Below are 17521 nucleotides of genomic sequence, written 5' to 3' on the forward strand. Positions count from 1 at the left end.
TAAAATTAAATAAAAATTTCAATCTGGGCCTAAATTTAAACATGAAATTTCAAATTAACCTTAAAACTAAATCAAAATTTAATTTAGTCTTAAGATTAAATAAAATTTCAATTAGGTCTGAAAACTCTCAAAATCCGTTCTCAGTTGATTTAAAGCTCAATCACCCCATAATTTGGATCAAAGGATCTAAAGAAAATTTGGCGTCTATACCTGATTATGTTTTTTGTTCATCTATACATGTTTTGTTTGCCTATATTTATATATATTGAGCCACAAAAGCATAGTTGTCGTTAATATTTTTCTGACTCATTGCAGTTAAGGTTAAATGTAATCTTCGTTCTAAATAATTGTCACTAAAGTTAATTGTGTTCTAACCCATTGTTGCTGAGATTATTTATGATATAGAACTATGCAACGGAAATGAAGTGTGACTGGAAGATCAATAAAATCAATCATTTTAAGAAATTTTACTTAATTTTGTTATTTGAAATATCAGTTTAGTGGAATATCAAATTATCCAATTTTGTGTATAATAATTATTGTGTGGTTTACTTTTATCCTAAATTTCGATACATGTATCTTTGTTTATTCTGTAATATAAATTTTATAGAAATATAAGATTAGTGAAGTTTGGTAATTTGGATTTTGGTTTACGACGACATGCCTTGCATTGTCGTGGGATTTGTCCCAAAAGGGCAGCAAGCCAACAACGGCAACATCTAAGGGTTTTCTTTTTGATAAAAAAAAAGGAGGTGAGATTATGAGAAAATGCAGTGCCTGAATCTACATGCAGCTTGGGGTAAGAAAAAGAAATACTACAACTACAAGTTGTTTAGGAATAAGTTTAAGATCATAAATGCTATTTCATTAAACATAGAAAGACATTACAATGTAACAAAGACAAAGACGAAAGGCAGAAACATAAAGGTGGCATGGCTTAAGGTAGAAAATCACTAAAGGAGCAGACCGATGCTAAGAGGCTTACCGCTAAAATATTCAGCTTCACGTAGGCAATCTTCGGGGACCTCCATATTCCCATCTACATTATTGAGCTTGAGCATCTCTTCATCGCTTTTCCCTTCCATTACTTTGAAATCAAAATATGCACGCGCAATTTTAAAGAGGTGCTTAATGGCGAAATCCGCATTGAATCGAAGGTTGAGGGCATTGTTAATTGCATCTCGCCACAACAATAATTTAGTCTCGTTGACCAGGTCTAGTTTGAGATCATCCATCTCTTTGATGGCAGCACAGAAGAGAAGATAGGTAGGCACTTTGTGAACTGCCTGAAGTAATGTCATCAAAACCATCTTGGATTCTGTTTGCAATAGGAGCCAGGCGTAGCGAAACACTAAATCTCCCAACCATTCTCAAATCCTTCCTTAAATCCTCTTCTAAGATTTGGAAGTCTGAATAATCTACTTCACTCTTCACTTTGGCTTTAAGTTGCTCCATAAAACTTTCTACGCACTCACCAAGCAAATATCCCATTAGTATGGAAACACCCGGATCCTTGGTACTGGTCGGGTCGCCCGCGGGTCACGCCAAACGGCGCCGTTTTGGCACTAAAACCCCCCAAGTGAAACGACGTCGTTTTATGTGTACTATAAAAGCCAAATTTTATTCAAAGGTTTTCATTTCTCCCTTCTTTGAAACAAGAAAAATCAAAAAAACCTCTCTAACCCCCCATTCACTCCCCAGAGCCCGGCCAAAGGTACGGCTATCGGCCGCCGCATCGGCCGCGACGGTGCCACCGTACGCGGTGGTCGAAAAAGGGGAAAATTTAGATCTATCTTTATCTAACCCCCATAGCCCGCATTTGTGTTTAAAATCCCAAAAAAAATTAACCAAAAGGCCCCAAAAGCTCAAGAAACCTTTCTTTTTCTGGCCGCCTATCCTCGGAGGCGACTTCTTCGGCCATCCACAGCGTCGAAGACCCGAATATAGGTCTGCTCGTATCCCCCTTTTTTTTATCTAGTATATATGAAAATAAAATAAAAGGTAGAGTAAAAGAAATAAAATAGAAATAGATTAAAACGTAAAATAGAGGTAAACCTTCTTGAAGATTTCTCTATTTTTATTGATATTTTTGTTTCTTTTTTTTTTGATATTTTCCACCCCCATTTTACAAATTGGTTCTGGCTTTTATAGCCATATTACATAGTTTATTTATGCTTTTTCTTTCTCGTTTCTGCTTGCGTGTCTTCTTTCCTTTTGCAGGTGGAGCAGGTGCAAGTGGAGGGCGGTGACATGACCGTGGCAGTGCTGGCATGGCAGAGGTGTGTGAGCCACGATGGCTGGTGGGCATAGCAGGTGCGGATGGGACGTGCAGCGGCTAGAAGACCCTAGGTGCGGCGCACCTAGGGTTTTTCTGCTAAAAAGTTGTTGGGCTGCTAGGGTTTTGGTATTGGGCTAATTTTTGGGTTATTTTGATTTGGGCTTATTAATTATTTATTTGTTTTATTTTCTCTGGTGGGCCTAGTAAAAATGAGCTTGTAAATTGGTGAATGCATAGTTTAACTAAAACAGTGTCTGCATGTTTTAATCTCTTTATTGGCTTGCACCTGATTATGATTCGTGAACATAATGGAAGTCCACTATAACATGCTTTATATGACTATGAAATACTGCGTTTTGGCACAAGTTGGTGACACCAACATTGTCATAATAAATTGTAGGAGGTCTTGGTATAGGAATGTGTAGCTTAAGAAGAAGGTTTGTTTTACCTATATAGTCCCTGCAAGTTCGTTGGCAACTGCTTGATACTTGACTTAGGTCGAAGATCGGACAATGGTGGGTTTCTTCTTTGAGGACCAACTTATTGGATTCAAACCAAAGTAAACAACGTAGCCAGTAATGGAGACACGATCATTTAGATTGTCGACCTAGTTAGCCTCTCTAAGTGTTTAAAGATTGGTTTCTTTGATCTTAGTTATACGCAAACCATATTGTGTTGTGTTTTTCAGATAACGTAAAAACCTCTTAATAGCTTTCTAATGTATTTGGGATGGGGAGTGCATAAACTATGAGAGATTATTCACAAAAAATGAGACTTCAGGTTGCAAAAAGACAAATATTGCAATTTGCCAATTACCTTTCAATAGTGAGTAACATCTGTAAACGATGCTCCATCATTTGTTTGAAGTGCTTATGATACTCTTATGGGTTTTTGAACTCCTTCGCTTACATTTATACCCAGATAACCAAAAATGTAATTTGATAGTAATAAAATGAGACCATCTGAATTCTTTAATACCTTTGAGGAAATAGTGCAACTGATCGACATCTTTAATGGAAAAATGTTTAGAAATTGAGGAGATGACCTATGAGAGCTTTACATCAATTATGTGATACCATGATATAAATTATTGTTTTGGTAGAATGATATATGAAGAGCGATGTGTCAGATTTAGATTTTAAAAAACCCAAGAGAAGCAAATAGTAATATATTAGGTATATGAATGACCTTCTAACAATTTTGAATAAATTTTTATGTTAACAGCAGAACAAAAAACCTTAATATTTCACAACTCTAAATCAATCATTGTGATTATGGAAAGTGGACTCCATTACAAAGCCAAAATTGCCAACTCTTACAAAAAAAAAAGAAAAAACCCGTGATGCACCTACAAAACTTGTGGCAAATGTAAACAGTTTACAAGTGTAATTTCCCTTGAAAAGCTAAGCCATTTAAGAATATTGTGAGAAGTGAGGGAATATTTTTAATGACTAATGATTGAATTCATCAAACAAGTATTTTTTAGAATGACACCGGTTAAATCAATTTTGACATCATTGATTTTTAACTAGCTAGTTTAAATTTATTCTTGATTTTTTTTTTCAATTAATTACTTTAATTTGGACACAAACAGTTGGAATTCTAAATATAGCATCATACAAGACATGAGGGTTTTTACAAAATAATATAAAATATAAAAATTACCAAAATATTATAACTTTTTTATTTACCAAAATATATATTTTTATTTACCAAAATATATAAAAACAAAAAATAAAAAATAAAAACCGAAAAAAAAAACTGAACTGATTTGACAACTCCCTGGGTGGAGGGAAGCGGGTTGGCGGCACCAAACAAGGGAAGCAGGTTGGCGGCACCAGGTGGAGGATCCTGTTGGCGGCACCGATCCCGCCAACCAGATTATGGCACTACTGTGTTATAAACACGAACTCATCCAATTGAAACAAGAAAAATCAAGAAAAAAAGAAAAAAAAAGAAAAGGTGTCATGGAAAAAAAGAAAAGAGAGAAATAGAAGAGAAAATTAAGGTATTTTTAAAAATAATTGATTATGTTATTGTTATTGTTTTGTATAATTTGTATTTTTTTATTTTAGTTTAGTTATTAAGATTAAAATCAATAAAACTCAAATTGATAGTTTTAGTTAGGGTTTTATTATCAAAATATTACAAAAATAAAAATTCTATAGTATTATTATTATTATTATTATTATTATTATTGTTGTTGTTGTTGTTGTTGTTGTTGTTGTTGTTGTTGTTGTTGTTGTTGTTGTTGTTGTTGTTGTTGTTGTTGTTGTTGTTGTTGTTGTTAGTAAAAACTAGTATTATCTTTATAGTTAGTTATTAATAATTTTAGTTAGTATTATTTTGTATATAAAATTATTAATATTATTATTGTGTTAGTTATTATCCGTGCGAGATGTTTTACGAGATTTTGTTTATTTTTTGACAGATTAAATATTGAAGATGGATGCTAAGTTTTTTGTATGCGTTTATTTCGACGGAGTCATCTTAACAACAAGTTATAAAATAGTATATGGCATTTGGAATTGTTAATATTATATCGAAAATGGAGGCATATAACCTTAAATTAAGCTTTAATATAATGCAACTTTAAAATAATTAAATTGGTAAAAAGAAATTGAACAATAACCACAATAACTAAAACTAGAATAATTAAATTAGAATAATTAAATTGATACAAAAAAGTACAAACGTGTTAATGTACAAACATGTGCCATACACCCCTAAAATTGATGGTTCGATGGTGTAGTCCTAGGGGTATACCTATTCGAAGGTCGACGGTCACGTTCTAGGTGCCCGCGACGACCGACATTATCATTTGGCGCAGGTGGTGGTGTAGTAAAAATAGGGAGGAAATCATTTTGAGCAGGTCCCTCGTTCGGCAGCGACGAACTTGATGCACCTGAGGGAGTCCCATAATGCTGCGGATATGGGTCGGGCGAGTAGGATCCGAATAGTTCGAAGTCGTATGCATATTCTGGCCCTGAGAAGCTCGGCAAATTGTCAGTGCCTGACAAATCCAGATGATAGCTATTTGAACAGACAAATCCAGATTGTTCCGGATCTGGCTGGGGCTCCTGCTCGGGCTCCGGTGGTTCCGAAGAATAATATGTCATGGGATCCAGATCATGCTGGGCCGCTGTGGCCGATCCCCCATGTCGCTGCATGTGCGGAGGGATTACAACCGACTGGCCTCCGTATAAATATGGCTTCCCGCGACTATAGTACCATTGCATATACTCTTCTGATGGTTGCGAGTCGGTAGCCATAACCATTTGAGGTCTTCGATGAAATCGATCGTTCCACAGCGCCACAAATTTTCGGTGCTTAATTCCCCAATCTATCATCGATTTTCCTCTCTTATTCTTGCCGTGAACTTCTCCCACCTCACACGGCAGATCCGGGATAGGTTGGATGAAGCTAAACTGTCGTAGCACCCGATCCCCGTGATACCACTCGACCATGTTGAAATTTATAATTGGTGCGTTAGTGCACCATATGTACGAATGCACGTACGCAGACGAGGGTACCATGGCAGTAATTTCTGGCGTTCGGTACGACGTCCATATAAACTGCATGATTAATAACATGGTTATAATTAGCCATAACGTGTGCGTAAGATATAGAAAGTAAGATGTCATGAATATTAAAATAGCATGAATATTAGAATAGCATCTTACCCCATCCTGGGCATACTGTTCAATCATGAGGCGGTATAGCGGGACATTGTACGACTTCCCGATACCCGGACAACCACTCCATCTACAAAAAACAAATATAGCGCTTAGAGTTGGTAACATTAGTCAATATATTATGACTACAAATAACAAGAAGTTATGTTTTATCACCTGTTCAGCAGTGGATAAACATATGGTTGGTGTCTAACCGATGCCAAAAATGGCATCCGATACAGCACCCAGGACTGCAGCAGTGAGAGGCATTCGCCAATGTCGCGAACTTTCAGATCTGTCGCCCGACAAAGCTCTCGATACAAGACTGCTAGCACGGCTGAGCCCCAGGTATAGGAGCTATCACTGGACAAGTCAGCTAACAGGGGCAAGTACATCAAATGCACCTTGTCGTTGCTTGCATCATTCGGATCTGTCCCCCTATGATATGCATGATGTACGCTCGAGCAGCGCACATCAACTCGCCTTCAGTGGCTGTTGCTGATAATTGTCCATACTTGGCTTTCAGCCATGTAAATGGTACGCCCGAAAAATATGACTCACCGTCCCCTGGTGAGTCTCCTAGAAGCTGATAGCAAAGTGCATCCGGATCGGTAAATGCAGATAATCCTGTTACAGGACTCCCGTCAATTGGGAGCCCAAGCTGCAACGCTACATCCTCCAAGGTCACCGTGCACTCCCCGCACGGAAAATGAAAAGTGTGGGTCTCCGGGCGCCACCGCTCCACTAGCGCAGATAATAAATCAAAGCGCAAGACGGTGTACCGGATCTGTGCTACGGACCCAAATCCGGCTAGCTCTAAGTATGGCATCAACCGTGCATCCGGAGTATTCTTCAAAACACTCACACGGTCTATCCTTTTTAAATAAATAGAACCCGTGATTAATAAATAATAACTCATACTGCGTTATTAACCGCATCAGATATGTGGCTTTTGGTGCTAATCAATGAAGCCATTGCGATGCCTGCAAGTTGAAAAAAAAGTTAGTAAAAAACTCTTACTTCGGCCATTTGTTCGTACTTTTTTCTCCGCATTTTATTACTTTAAAAAATATCTTCATTTCTAATTTTATAAATTTACAAAATGTTTTAAATTTATTAATTTAGTGTGTTTTTAAAATTAATTTAGTGTAAAAAAACCATTATCCCTGCCATTTACTCGTATTATTTAGTGTATTTAGTGTAAAATTAATTTATAAATTTAGTGTGTTTTTTTTCTGTTTTTTTATTTTTTTGTTTTTACTTTTTTATATATTTTGGTAAATAAAAAAATTATATATTTTTGGTAAATAAGAAAAGTTATAATATTTTGGTAATTTTTTATTTTTATATTATTTTTATAAAACCCATAATAAAACATTACAAAATAATAAAATATTAAAAAATACCAAATATTATATATTTTTTATTTACCAAAATAAAAATACTAAAACGGGTTTTTATTTGGTGTAAGAAAAAACCTTATCCACGCCATTTGCTCGTATTTTTTCCCGATTTTATTACTTTCAATAAAAATATATTTTTTATTTTATTACTTTATATTATTTCATTACATTTTTAAAAATATTTGTATTAACTATTTCTCAATTTTAAAAAGTTAGTAATACACTATTATTTTGGCCATTTGTTCGTATTTTTCTCTCCGCATTTTATTATTTTAAAAATATCGTCATTTTAAATTTTATAATTTTATAATTTTTCAGTGCATTATGTTTAAAATTTATTAAAGATATAATTTTTTCGCATTTTCTTACTTTCGTGAATATATAATTTTCGTTTTTTCTTTTCGTATTTTATGTTTTCTTAAATATATTTCTTTATCATTTTACTTTTAATGTTATTTTCCTAACAAAACTAATTTCAACATCCTAAGTCAATTTCATAAAAAATTCCTAATCAATATATAATGTACATACCATGAATTTTTCATGCTAAATATATCTCAAAAGTTATATATCCTAAATAAATTAATAAAATACGAAATGTACTTAACATTATTTTTAACACACAAATATTACAAAAATCTTAAATTAATAATAAAAATTACATTATTTTCTTTTTTTCCTTCCTTCCTCTGCTTCTTCTTTCTTATTTTTTTCTCTTCTCCTTTCCTTTTCTTTCCTTATTTTTCTTTCCTTATTTTTCTTTCTTTCCTCCCCTTTCCTTTTCTTTCCTTCTTTTTCTTTCTTTCCTCTCCTTTCCTTTTCCTTCTTTTTCTTTCTTCCTTTCTTTCTTCTTCTTCCCCTCTCCTTCTTTCCCCCACCAACCGACCACCCTTAAATTCAAGGGTGGTGCCGCCAACAGGGATCCCTCCACTGGTGCCGCCAACACGGATCCCTCCATTGGTGCCGCCAACCTGCTTCCCTCCATCCAGGGAGTTGTCAAATCAGTTCAGGTTTTTTTTTTGTTTTTTTTTGTTTTTTTGTTTTTTGATATATTTTGGTAAATAAAAAATTTATATATATTTTGGTAAATAAAAAAAAGTTATAACATTCTGGTAATTTTTTATTTTTTTATATTATTTTTGTAAAAAACCCAAGACATGATCTCTAAATCGGTAACTTGTTAACACTAATGTCTTTTTAGTACATTTAAATTATAACAAAGAAAAATCTTTTAAAAATTTAAATTTATATTTGTGGTAATAACTCTGTATGTATTTGTGTAAAATAAATTTGGGCCAATAACCAATAAAAGCCCTTTTATTTTTAAAATTACTGAAATGGGTCAGGTCCTGAATTAATTACATAAATGGACCATTTACCCTACAAACGCGTCCACGTCAGCGCGTTATCAAGGGATAAAGCAGGAAAACGCTTCCTCAAGGAAGCGCTTTGTCCACGTGGACAGAAAACGCTTCCTTGAGGGTGCGCTTTGTGTTCACGTGGACAAAGCGCTTCCTTAAGGAATCACTTTCCCCATTTTCTAGGGTTTAGGATTTTTTGCAATTAGAGTTAGGTTTAGGGGTTTTTGAGTTTTTAGATTTTAGGGTTTTAAGAAAAAATTAAATAAATAAGGGTCTAGGGTTTTTAATTAAATTAATTATAAATTTTAAAAATTAGATTAGGGTTTAGTTTTATGGTTTTAAGGAAAAATCAAATAAATTAGGGTTTAGTGTTTATGGTTTTAAGGAAAAATCAAATAAATAAGGGTTTAGGGTTACTTGAGTAAATTAATTATAAATTTTAAAAAATTAGATTAGGGTTTAGTGTTTAGGATTTTAAGGAAAAATCAAATAAATTAGGGTTTAGGGTTACTTGAGTAAATTAATTATAAATTTTAAAAAATTATATTGGGGTTTAGTATTTAGGGTTTTAAGGAAAAATCAAGTAAAGGTAGTTGTTATTCGTTATATATTTTAAACTCTTCTAAAAAATAAACTAATAAAATTAAATATTTTTAGTAAAAATTAAATTTATTAAAAGAATTTTTAATAATAAATTAAAAATAAAATATATAATGAATTTTGTATTTTCAAATTTTAAAATGGAAAAGATTTTTTTATGAAAAAGGAGTTAAAAGTTTATATATATATATATTAAATTTATCTTTTGTTTTAAATTTATAATAAATTAAAATATTAATATAATATGATATGCAAAAAATACATGAAATTTAATATAATACAATCATATTAATAATAGAATATTTTAGGGATAATAATTCCTTAAGGTCTTAAGATCATGGGTAAATATTTTATTGATTGTTAGTGAATAATTTATAAATAAGGATTAATAACTTTATTTAATGGAATTTAACATAAATTTTAATATTTTAATATTTAATATATATTTTAAACTGTAGAAGTTTAAATACAAAATTCGAGAAAAGTATAATAATTGTAATTAATATTTAATTATATTTAAATAAAGTTAGACTTAATAAATAATTTTAAAATTTTAAAATTTATAATTAATTTAATTAAGAAACCCTAATCCCTTATTTATTTAAATTTTTTCCTTAAAACCCTAAAATCTAAAAACTCAAAAACCCTAAAACCCTAATCTTAATTGTAAAAAACCCTAAACCCTAAAAAACGGGAAAAATTCTTTCTCAAGGAAGCGTTTTGTCCACGTGGACACAAAGCGCGCCCTCAAGGAAGAGTTTTCTGTCCCCGTGGACAAAGCGCTTCCTTGAGGAAGTGTTTTACTGCTTTATCCCCTGACAACGCGCTGATATGGACGCGTTTTTGGGATAAATGGCCAATTTCGGTAATTAATTCAAGATCTGACCTATTTCAGTAATTTTAAAAATAAATGGGTTTTTATTGGGAATTTGCCCAATAAATTTACTTTTAGAGATAATATTATGTGGTTCATAAAATTATAAATTATTTTTGGCGGTATTATGGAACCTTTTATGTTGGGATTAATTCTCGCGCTTCACAGCAGTAAGCAGGAAAGATTATTTTGAGTCGCGCGGTTCCCATCAAAGGTCCTCAAGAATAAATAAATAAATATATTGCTACAGTATAGTCGTTTTATATGTTATGTGTAGCAGTGTTCTCTATCTATAGATATTTTGTGATTCTTGGTCTATCCTTGTATGTTCCTTATCAAGCTAAAGGCTAAAGGGTAGTCCTAAAGCTTCTTGGTCTATCCCTATTCAGCTAAAGGCTAAACCCTCTTCTTGATTATTTAAGGAGGATTTCTGCTTCTTCCCTAGTTATGATCATGACGTAAAATTCCCAAACAAACTTGAAGGTCATTTATATATCCTCACTTTTGCAGCATCTACTTCGACTGCATTCCATCCAAAGCATGTCTGGAGAATCTTCTGAGCAGCCGAAGAAAGGAGGTCGACCAAGTCATTTTCCAACCGACAACCAAAAGAAGAACAAGAGAGTCACCGATCAAAAAGCTGGACAGGAAAACAGGGTTAGAGCCTTTTGCTTTCAGGTTTCAGCTTTGAATAAATGTATGACTAAAAAATCTTTACTCTCAGGACATTGTAGTGGAACTTACAAAAGCAGCCCCGATTCTTAAGCAGCTCTTGGAAGCCTTTGGGAGCGGCATCAAAGAAGGCGACTTGCTGCAAACACTTACATGTATACGGGTAAGTAGGTTTCTATATGTTACTGAATTTGCAGCTTGGTAATATATTAATACATGATAATAAATCTAAGGCTTTAACTAGTAATCAAGTTGGGTTAAAGCTTCAGTAACTGATAATACACAATCATTTTTCTTATTTAAATTAAAATTATTTAAATGTATATAAAATTTAAAAAAAGTACTTACTAATTTACCTAATAGTTTGCTCTTTTTTTTTTTTTTTGAAAGAAGTTACGTACATATTACATTGTTGAAAGAGAAGAGTGAAGTTCGTTTGTAAAAGACCCGTGAGTGTAATTAATGAATAGTTATTTATTTATATATTTAATTAATTAAAAGAAAAGTATAAAATAGTAAAAAAACCGATGTTTATTTTTATAATTTATTTAAAGATTTTTATTAAAAAGTAAAAATATATTTTATTTTCTTAAAATAAAATTATAAATATATAAAAAATTTATTCTTTCTTAATTAAACAGGTATCACCAAGACCAAATAACAGAAATTTTATAATAATATAGATAAAGATACAAAGCACAAAAGATTACTTCAGATCCCTAATTGCCCCATATAACATAAAAATTAAATATTTTTTTCTAATTTTACTTATAATTTTAAAATGAAGATCCATTTGAAGAAAAAGAAGGTTGCTTATTTAGCCGTCTAAAAATATAAGACTAATTCATTTATTCATAAAGTAAGATTAAATGTTGAACAACTTATTATGTAGGTAAAAGTATCATTGAGGTTTCTATACTAGGAGTTAGATTGCATTTGTCACTTTTTACTTAAAAATGGACAAAATAATTTATGTATGTTAAATAAAAGAGTAAAGTGGTCTTTTGTTAAAAGTTTAATCTATTTCTACTGTTAAAATTGGCTCTTATATATTAGCATGATGTACACATGTTTAGTTATTTCGTCAATCACGTCAATTTTTAACAGTACAGATAGATGAAACCTTTAACAGAAAGAATCAATATACTCTCTGAACTAATATTCAGGGACGTATTTATCAATGTTTTGAATAAAATAAAATAAAATGTATCTCCATCAACTTTTTATGAATTTATGTATAAAAAATTATGTGTGAGTGTTTGGGGTTGACTTTTGACTTTGTGGAGGTAGAGGCGGAAAGATAACATTTTTGCTTTGGATCTAATGAAATATATATATGGAGCAGTACGTGTCCTTTTCTAACTAACCATAATTCAATTTATAAGTTTTCAAATGGTTAGAATTAAAATTGAACCAACATTTTAAATATAGTTTATTAATGGTTTAATTCATGATTTTACTCTTAAAGTATATTCGTTTTCTCATTTTTATATTTCTAATTTGGTACCTAAAGTATGTACTTATTAAATTTTTAGTCCATTTATTCACAGACATTAAAAACAATTCTTATAGCCAATCACAAAATGTCACGTGGCTTCTTTATGTAAAATAAATAAATATTTTATTTTATTAAATGTATATACACATTCAAAATAAAAAAATTAGAAAATATATATAATCTAGAAATAGATTATAAAAATACGATAATTGAAAAGAAATTAGCTGAAATAAATAATATTATTACAAAAATATGTAAAACAAATTGTAAAAATGTTTTAAAAAAGGTTTGTAAATAAATTTTTATAAAAGTCTAAAATATCAAATTTTAAAAGGTATTTAAATTTTTTTGCAATTACTTGAAATTTAAATACCTTTTTAAAATTTTATATATTTTATTTTGAATTTTAAAATTTATATAAAAAATATTTTTAAACTTTTCTTAAAATTTTTTACATTTTTATCATTATAATATATATAATACTTTTTTAAAAATGACACGTGGCTTGTTCTAATAGCGCCACATGGACGGTCAAAATCAAAAATGTTTTTAATATCTAAATATTTAATATAATAAATTTTATTGTTTTAATTTAAATTTAGTTTTTTTATTTTTCATTGTCCACAACATGCCACTTGAGGTTTTTAATTAGCCAAAGTTATCTAATAGTGTTTTTTTAGCATAGAGAAGATTGATACTTTAGGTACTAAAATGAGAAAATGAGTATATTTTAGATGCTTAATCGCGAATTTAGTTTAAAGAAATTGAAATAACTAAAATTATTTTAGTCCAATTTTCTAGTTATCAAATTATTATTTTTATTATTTGAAGGGGTATTTTGTTCCTCATGTACATAAAGGATGCAATAGCGAGATGGAATGAAGGGGGAAATAGTATGCCGTGCATTCAGGAGGTTAAAGTACGTATACTGCAATTTCCACATTTATAATCACTTTTATTCTACTGCAATGAAAAGATAGTTAAATAACAAAATAGAATCCAAGACTATGGCAGTAATATTTCTTTTCTCCCTGATTTATATGTGAAGGCGAGGCAGTAAGCAACGCAGTATCGCCTCTTCGAAATGACTTGCAGAACGTTATGCAGACTATGGTAGGAGAAAGATTTTTTATATTCAAATGTATATACAAAGTATAAAAAAGATTTTTCATATTTGTCCTGATTTTTATATTTCCTTCCCAAATCCAGATGTTAATTTGTTTTATATTCTATAAGCGAAGTCGATGGCTTTCCAGGTATTGGGTTGTCAATACGATCAGAATCATGTGCAGTACTCTGCTGCTTTTGCCGTCCAGGTAACCAAACGTTTTCACCATTATCATTTGTTAATGCATTTTTTCAAACTTCATTTGTTTATTTCTTTTAACTAAATTTGCGGCAAAATGTTCAGCCCAAGTTCCCTTGGGATATCGATCTACCTGACTGGGTATGAAATCCTTTTCCTTTAGCCTGCAATATTCACTGATTATTATTTAAATAGAATCCTAATTTGAACCCACCATCATGTTCAGAATCCATTAATCTTCCCGCAGTCTTGCGAAGTCCGGGGGACTAACATTATGAGTTCAACAAGTACTTGTGATGAGAATGGAGAAAAGTTTGATGATACGCAAGTGATACTTCTCCAGGAATGGGATGATAAAACCAAAAGACAATTACAATATTCAGACTTCAATTGGTTGCCAGAGGAATTGAACAAAGTGGAGCACGGTTGCTTTCCTTCTATTCTGGATCCTATAATTCAGAAAATAAAGGATACACGTAGGGATATTATAGAAAACAGCAAACTCGGCAACTGTGCAGCTTATCCTACGCTTGTCATGTTCTATGCCACGATAAAGGAGATGAATGAGGTGAAAGAGGTAAAGGATTTTGACATATCTAGGTTGAGAATTTGGAGAAATGCAATCTGTGATGCTCTGCAGATCAATATGGAGGTTCAATTTGCAAAGCAGCACTTGATCAACATTGCTTATGCTTATTTTGCTTCAAAGAAAGTTGATCCAGAAATTTATGCTGAAAAAGAACAATTACAGGAGAAGTTAGGGCAGATATCTACGAAGATTCAACTTTATAAAGAGTGTCAATCTAAAGCCAAAATTTTCAGTGACAAGCCTCTTAACACGGGTCTTTTTGGTGAGCATCGGCCTGAAATGCAACAAGAGACCAGCTACAGTGCAGCAGTAGCTCAACATGAAGATCAGCATTGGAGTTGAACCGAATGCTATAACTTCCTTAGTCTATTTTGTTCATTTTGTTCCTATGTAACTTTATTTAGTTTCCTTGTAATTTGTTTACAAAGTTAGTCGGATTAGTTTGTGATTTGAACTTGATGTAATAGCTGATATGTCAGCTTGCTTTTGTGTGTAATTCAAGCTTGTATTAGTCATGTATTAGTGGGAGCAGTTATGTCATTAGGTAACTGTCCAATTGTTATGTAACTTACATATACTTTCAAATTTTAAATGAAATAAGTGTGAGTTTTCAGTTATCCTTTTGTTGAAACTCTTTTCTCTTCATTTTTTGCTTCGATTCATTGGTCCTTTTTTGCTTTTGTTTTACTTTGTTTTGCTACCAAACTCCCCAACACTTTTCCCATAGTCTTTACTTGCTATATATGGAATAATCTTAGCATTAGGCATTGCCTTCGGCTTTCGTTGAGAAAGGATTATATGAAACTCTGATCCCACGTTATCTCTATCTCTTTCCAACAGGAGCATGACAAAATCAGATTTTTCTTCCTAAAATGCAACAAGAGACCAGCTGCAGTTCAGCAGTAGCTCAACATGAAGATCAGCATTAGAGTTGAACTGAATGCTATAACTTCCTTAGTCTATTTTGTTCATTTTGTTCCTATGTAACTTTATTTAGTTTCCTTGTAATTTGTTCACAAAGTTAGTAGGATTAGTTTTTTATTTGAACTTGATGTAATAGTTGATATGCCAGCTTACTTTTGTGTGTAATTCAAGTTTGTATTAGTCATGTATTAGTGGGAGTAGTTATGTCATTAGGTAACTGTCCAATTGTTATGCAACTTACATATACTTTCAAATTTTAAATGAAATAAGTGTGTGTGAGTTTTCAGTTATCTTTTTGTTGAAGCTATTTTCTCTTCATTTTTTGCTTCGATTCATTGGTCTTTTTTTGCTTTTGTTTTACTTTGTTTTGCTGCCAAACTCCCTAACAAATGGTAATCAGAGCCTGTCATCTTTGAGGGCCTCTGTTGTTGGTTGCTTTATTGTGAAAACAAAAGCTTTAGAAGAAAGAAATTAAAGCTGTTGAGGTTGTTTCAGTAGAATGAGCTTCACACCACCTTCACCACCTGTGTTTGCTGGACAGAACAACCACATTTGGGTGGTTAAGATGAAGACATACCTTCAAGCACATGATTTATAGAATGTGGTCGAGAATGATGTTGATCCACTTCCATTGAGGGTTAATCCTACCATTGCTCAGATTAGGCAGCACAGTGAGGAGTGTGCCAAAAAGCACAAAGTAATGACTTGCTTGCAAAATGGAGTATCTAATGTGATCTCCACTAGGATAATGGCCTGTGATTCACCCAAGAAAGCATAGGAGAAACTAAAGGAGGAGTTCTTGGGATCAGATAAGACAAACCAGCAACAATTGATCAATCTCAGGAGAGATTTTGAGAACCTGAAGATGAGAGAGGCAGAAACCATCAACCAGTACTCAGACAGGATAATGGCCACTGTCAACAGCATAAGGCTCTTGGGGGAAGACTTCAATGAGAGCAGAGTTGTTGAAAAGGTCATCACCACTCTCCTTGAGAAGTTTGAGTCTAAAATTTCATCACTTGAGGACTCAAGAGATTTGTCAGCTATTTCATTGTCTGAGCTGATAAACTCCTTGTAGCACTTGAGCAAAGGAGGGCCAATAGGCAGGAAGAGCATCCTGAAGGAACTTTCTAAGCAAAGGCTAAAAAAGGCTCAGGTTCAAGCCATATAGGGAAGAAGCCTTGGCTCAATAAAAGGGAGAAACCAATAAGGGATGCACGCAAGAAAATGTTTCCACCATGCATTCACTGCAAGAAGACTACACATTTGGAAAAGTACTGCAAGAATGTGTGCAAAAGCAAATGGAAGGAACCAGCTCAGCAGCAAATTCAAGCTCAAGCTGCTGAGGATCTTCAAGCTCAGGAGGAACATGTTTTCACAGCCTCCTACTTTGCAATCTCAAGCAAAGTCAGATGTGATTGGCTAGTGGATAGTGGCTGTACACACCATATGGCAGCTGATGAAAAGTTGTTCAAGGACCTTGATAGAAGTTTTGTCTCAAATATCAGAATTGGTGATGGGAACCTGATTGAAGCCAAAGGCAGAGGAAATGTTGTGATCAACACTTGGTCAGGTAACAAAGTAATCTCTGATGTGCTTTTTGTGCCTGACATATATCAGAATCTACTTAGTGTTGGACAGCTAATAGAAAAAGGGTATTCACTGTTTTTTAAGAATGGCTCTTGCATTGTTAAAGATTCACACACTACACCAAAACAGGCTTTTTAGCGGCATTTGAATAAAAAATACCGCTAAAGATCGATCATTAGTGGTGCTTTATGGAAAACGCCGCTGAAAATAAGCATTAGCGGCGTTTTTTGAAAAGCGCAGTAAAAAACCTAAGCCCAACGATGCCGTTTTCTGAGCTTTCGAGGATTTAGCGATGTTTTTAGGAAAGCGCCGCTAATGCCCAGGGCTTTAGCGGCATTTTTTGAGAAAGCGCCGCAAAAAATATAAGCCCAACAAAGCCGTTTTTTGAGCTTTCATGGATTTAGCAGAGTTTTGACAAAGCTTGATGTAAATCAACTCGAGAAGAAGGCTTACACCTGTCTTGTTGATAATGCTAGCCAATGGCAAAAAAGGCTAGGCCATGTCAACTATAAATCACTTGACTTGCTGTATAAGTTGAACATGGTTGAAGATTTGTCTGAGATTGAAGTTAGAAACACTATTTGTGAAGTCTGCCAGCTTGGTAAGCAGGCTAGATTGCCCTTTCCAGTTAACAAGGCATGGAGGGCTCGAGACAAGCTTGAGCTGGTTCATTCTGATGTTTGTGGATCAATGAAGACTCCTTCCTTAAATGACAGTAAGTACTTTATTTTGTTCATAGATGATTTGACCAG

General features: G+C 32.9%; 2 protein-coding genes across 2 annotated transcripts; one reads left to right on the forward strand and one right to left on the reverse strand.

Annotated features, from left to right (window-relative positions):
- Positions 1–953: 953 nt before the first annotated feature.
- On the reverse strand, positions 954–1491 carry LOC128043064 (uncharacterized). The gene is made up of 2 exons (XM_052634873.1): positions 1366–1491; positions 954–1286 (listed from the first exon to the last, which is right to left on the reverse strand). The coding sequence occupies exons 1-2, from the start codon at positions 1489–1491 to the stop codon at positions 954–956; spliced, it is 459 nt and encodes a 152-aa protein (XP_052490833.1).
- Positions 1492–13037: 11546 nt separating this feature from the next.
- On the forward strand, positions 13038–14792 carry LOC128042845 (uncharacterized). The gene is made up of 5 exons (XM_052634097.1): positions 13038–13279; positions 13409–13473; positions 13570–13676; positions 13772–13807; positions 13893–14792. The coding sequence occupies exons 3-5, from the start codon at positions 13605–13607 to the stop codon at positions 14595–14597; spliced, it is 813 nt and encodes a 270-aa protein (XP_052490057.1). The 5' UTR covers positions 13038–13279; positions 13409–13473; positions 13570–13604; the 3' UTR covers positions 14598–14792.
- The last annotated feature ends 2729 nt before the right edge of the window (positions 14793–17521 follow it).

This window comes from Gossypium raimondii, chromosome 8 (assembly GCF_025698545.1).
Source record: "Gossypium raimondii isolate GPD5lz chromosome 8, ASM2569854v1, whole genome shotgun sequence".
In the NCBI taxonomy this organism is placed as follows: domain Eukaryota; kingdom Viridiplantae; phylum Streptophyta; class Magnoliopsida; order Malvales; family Malvaceae; genus Gossypium; species Gossypium raimondii.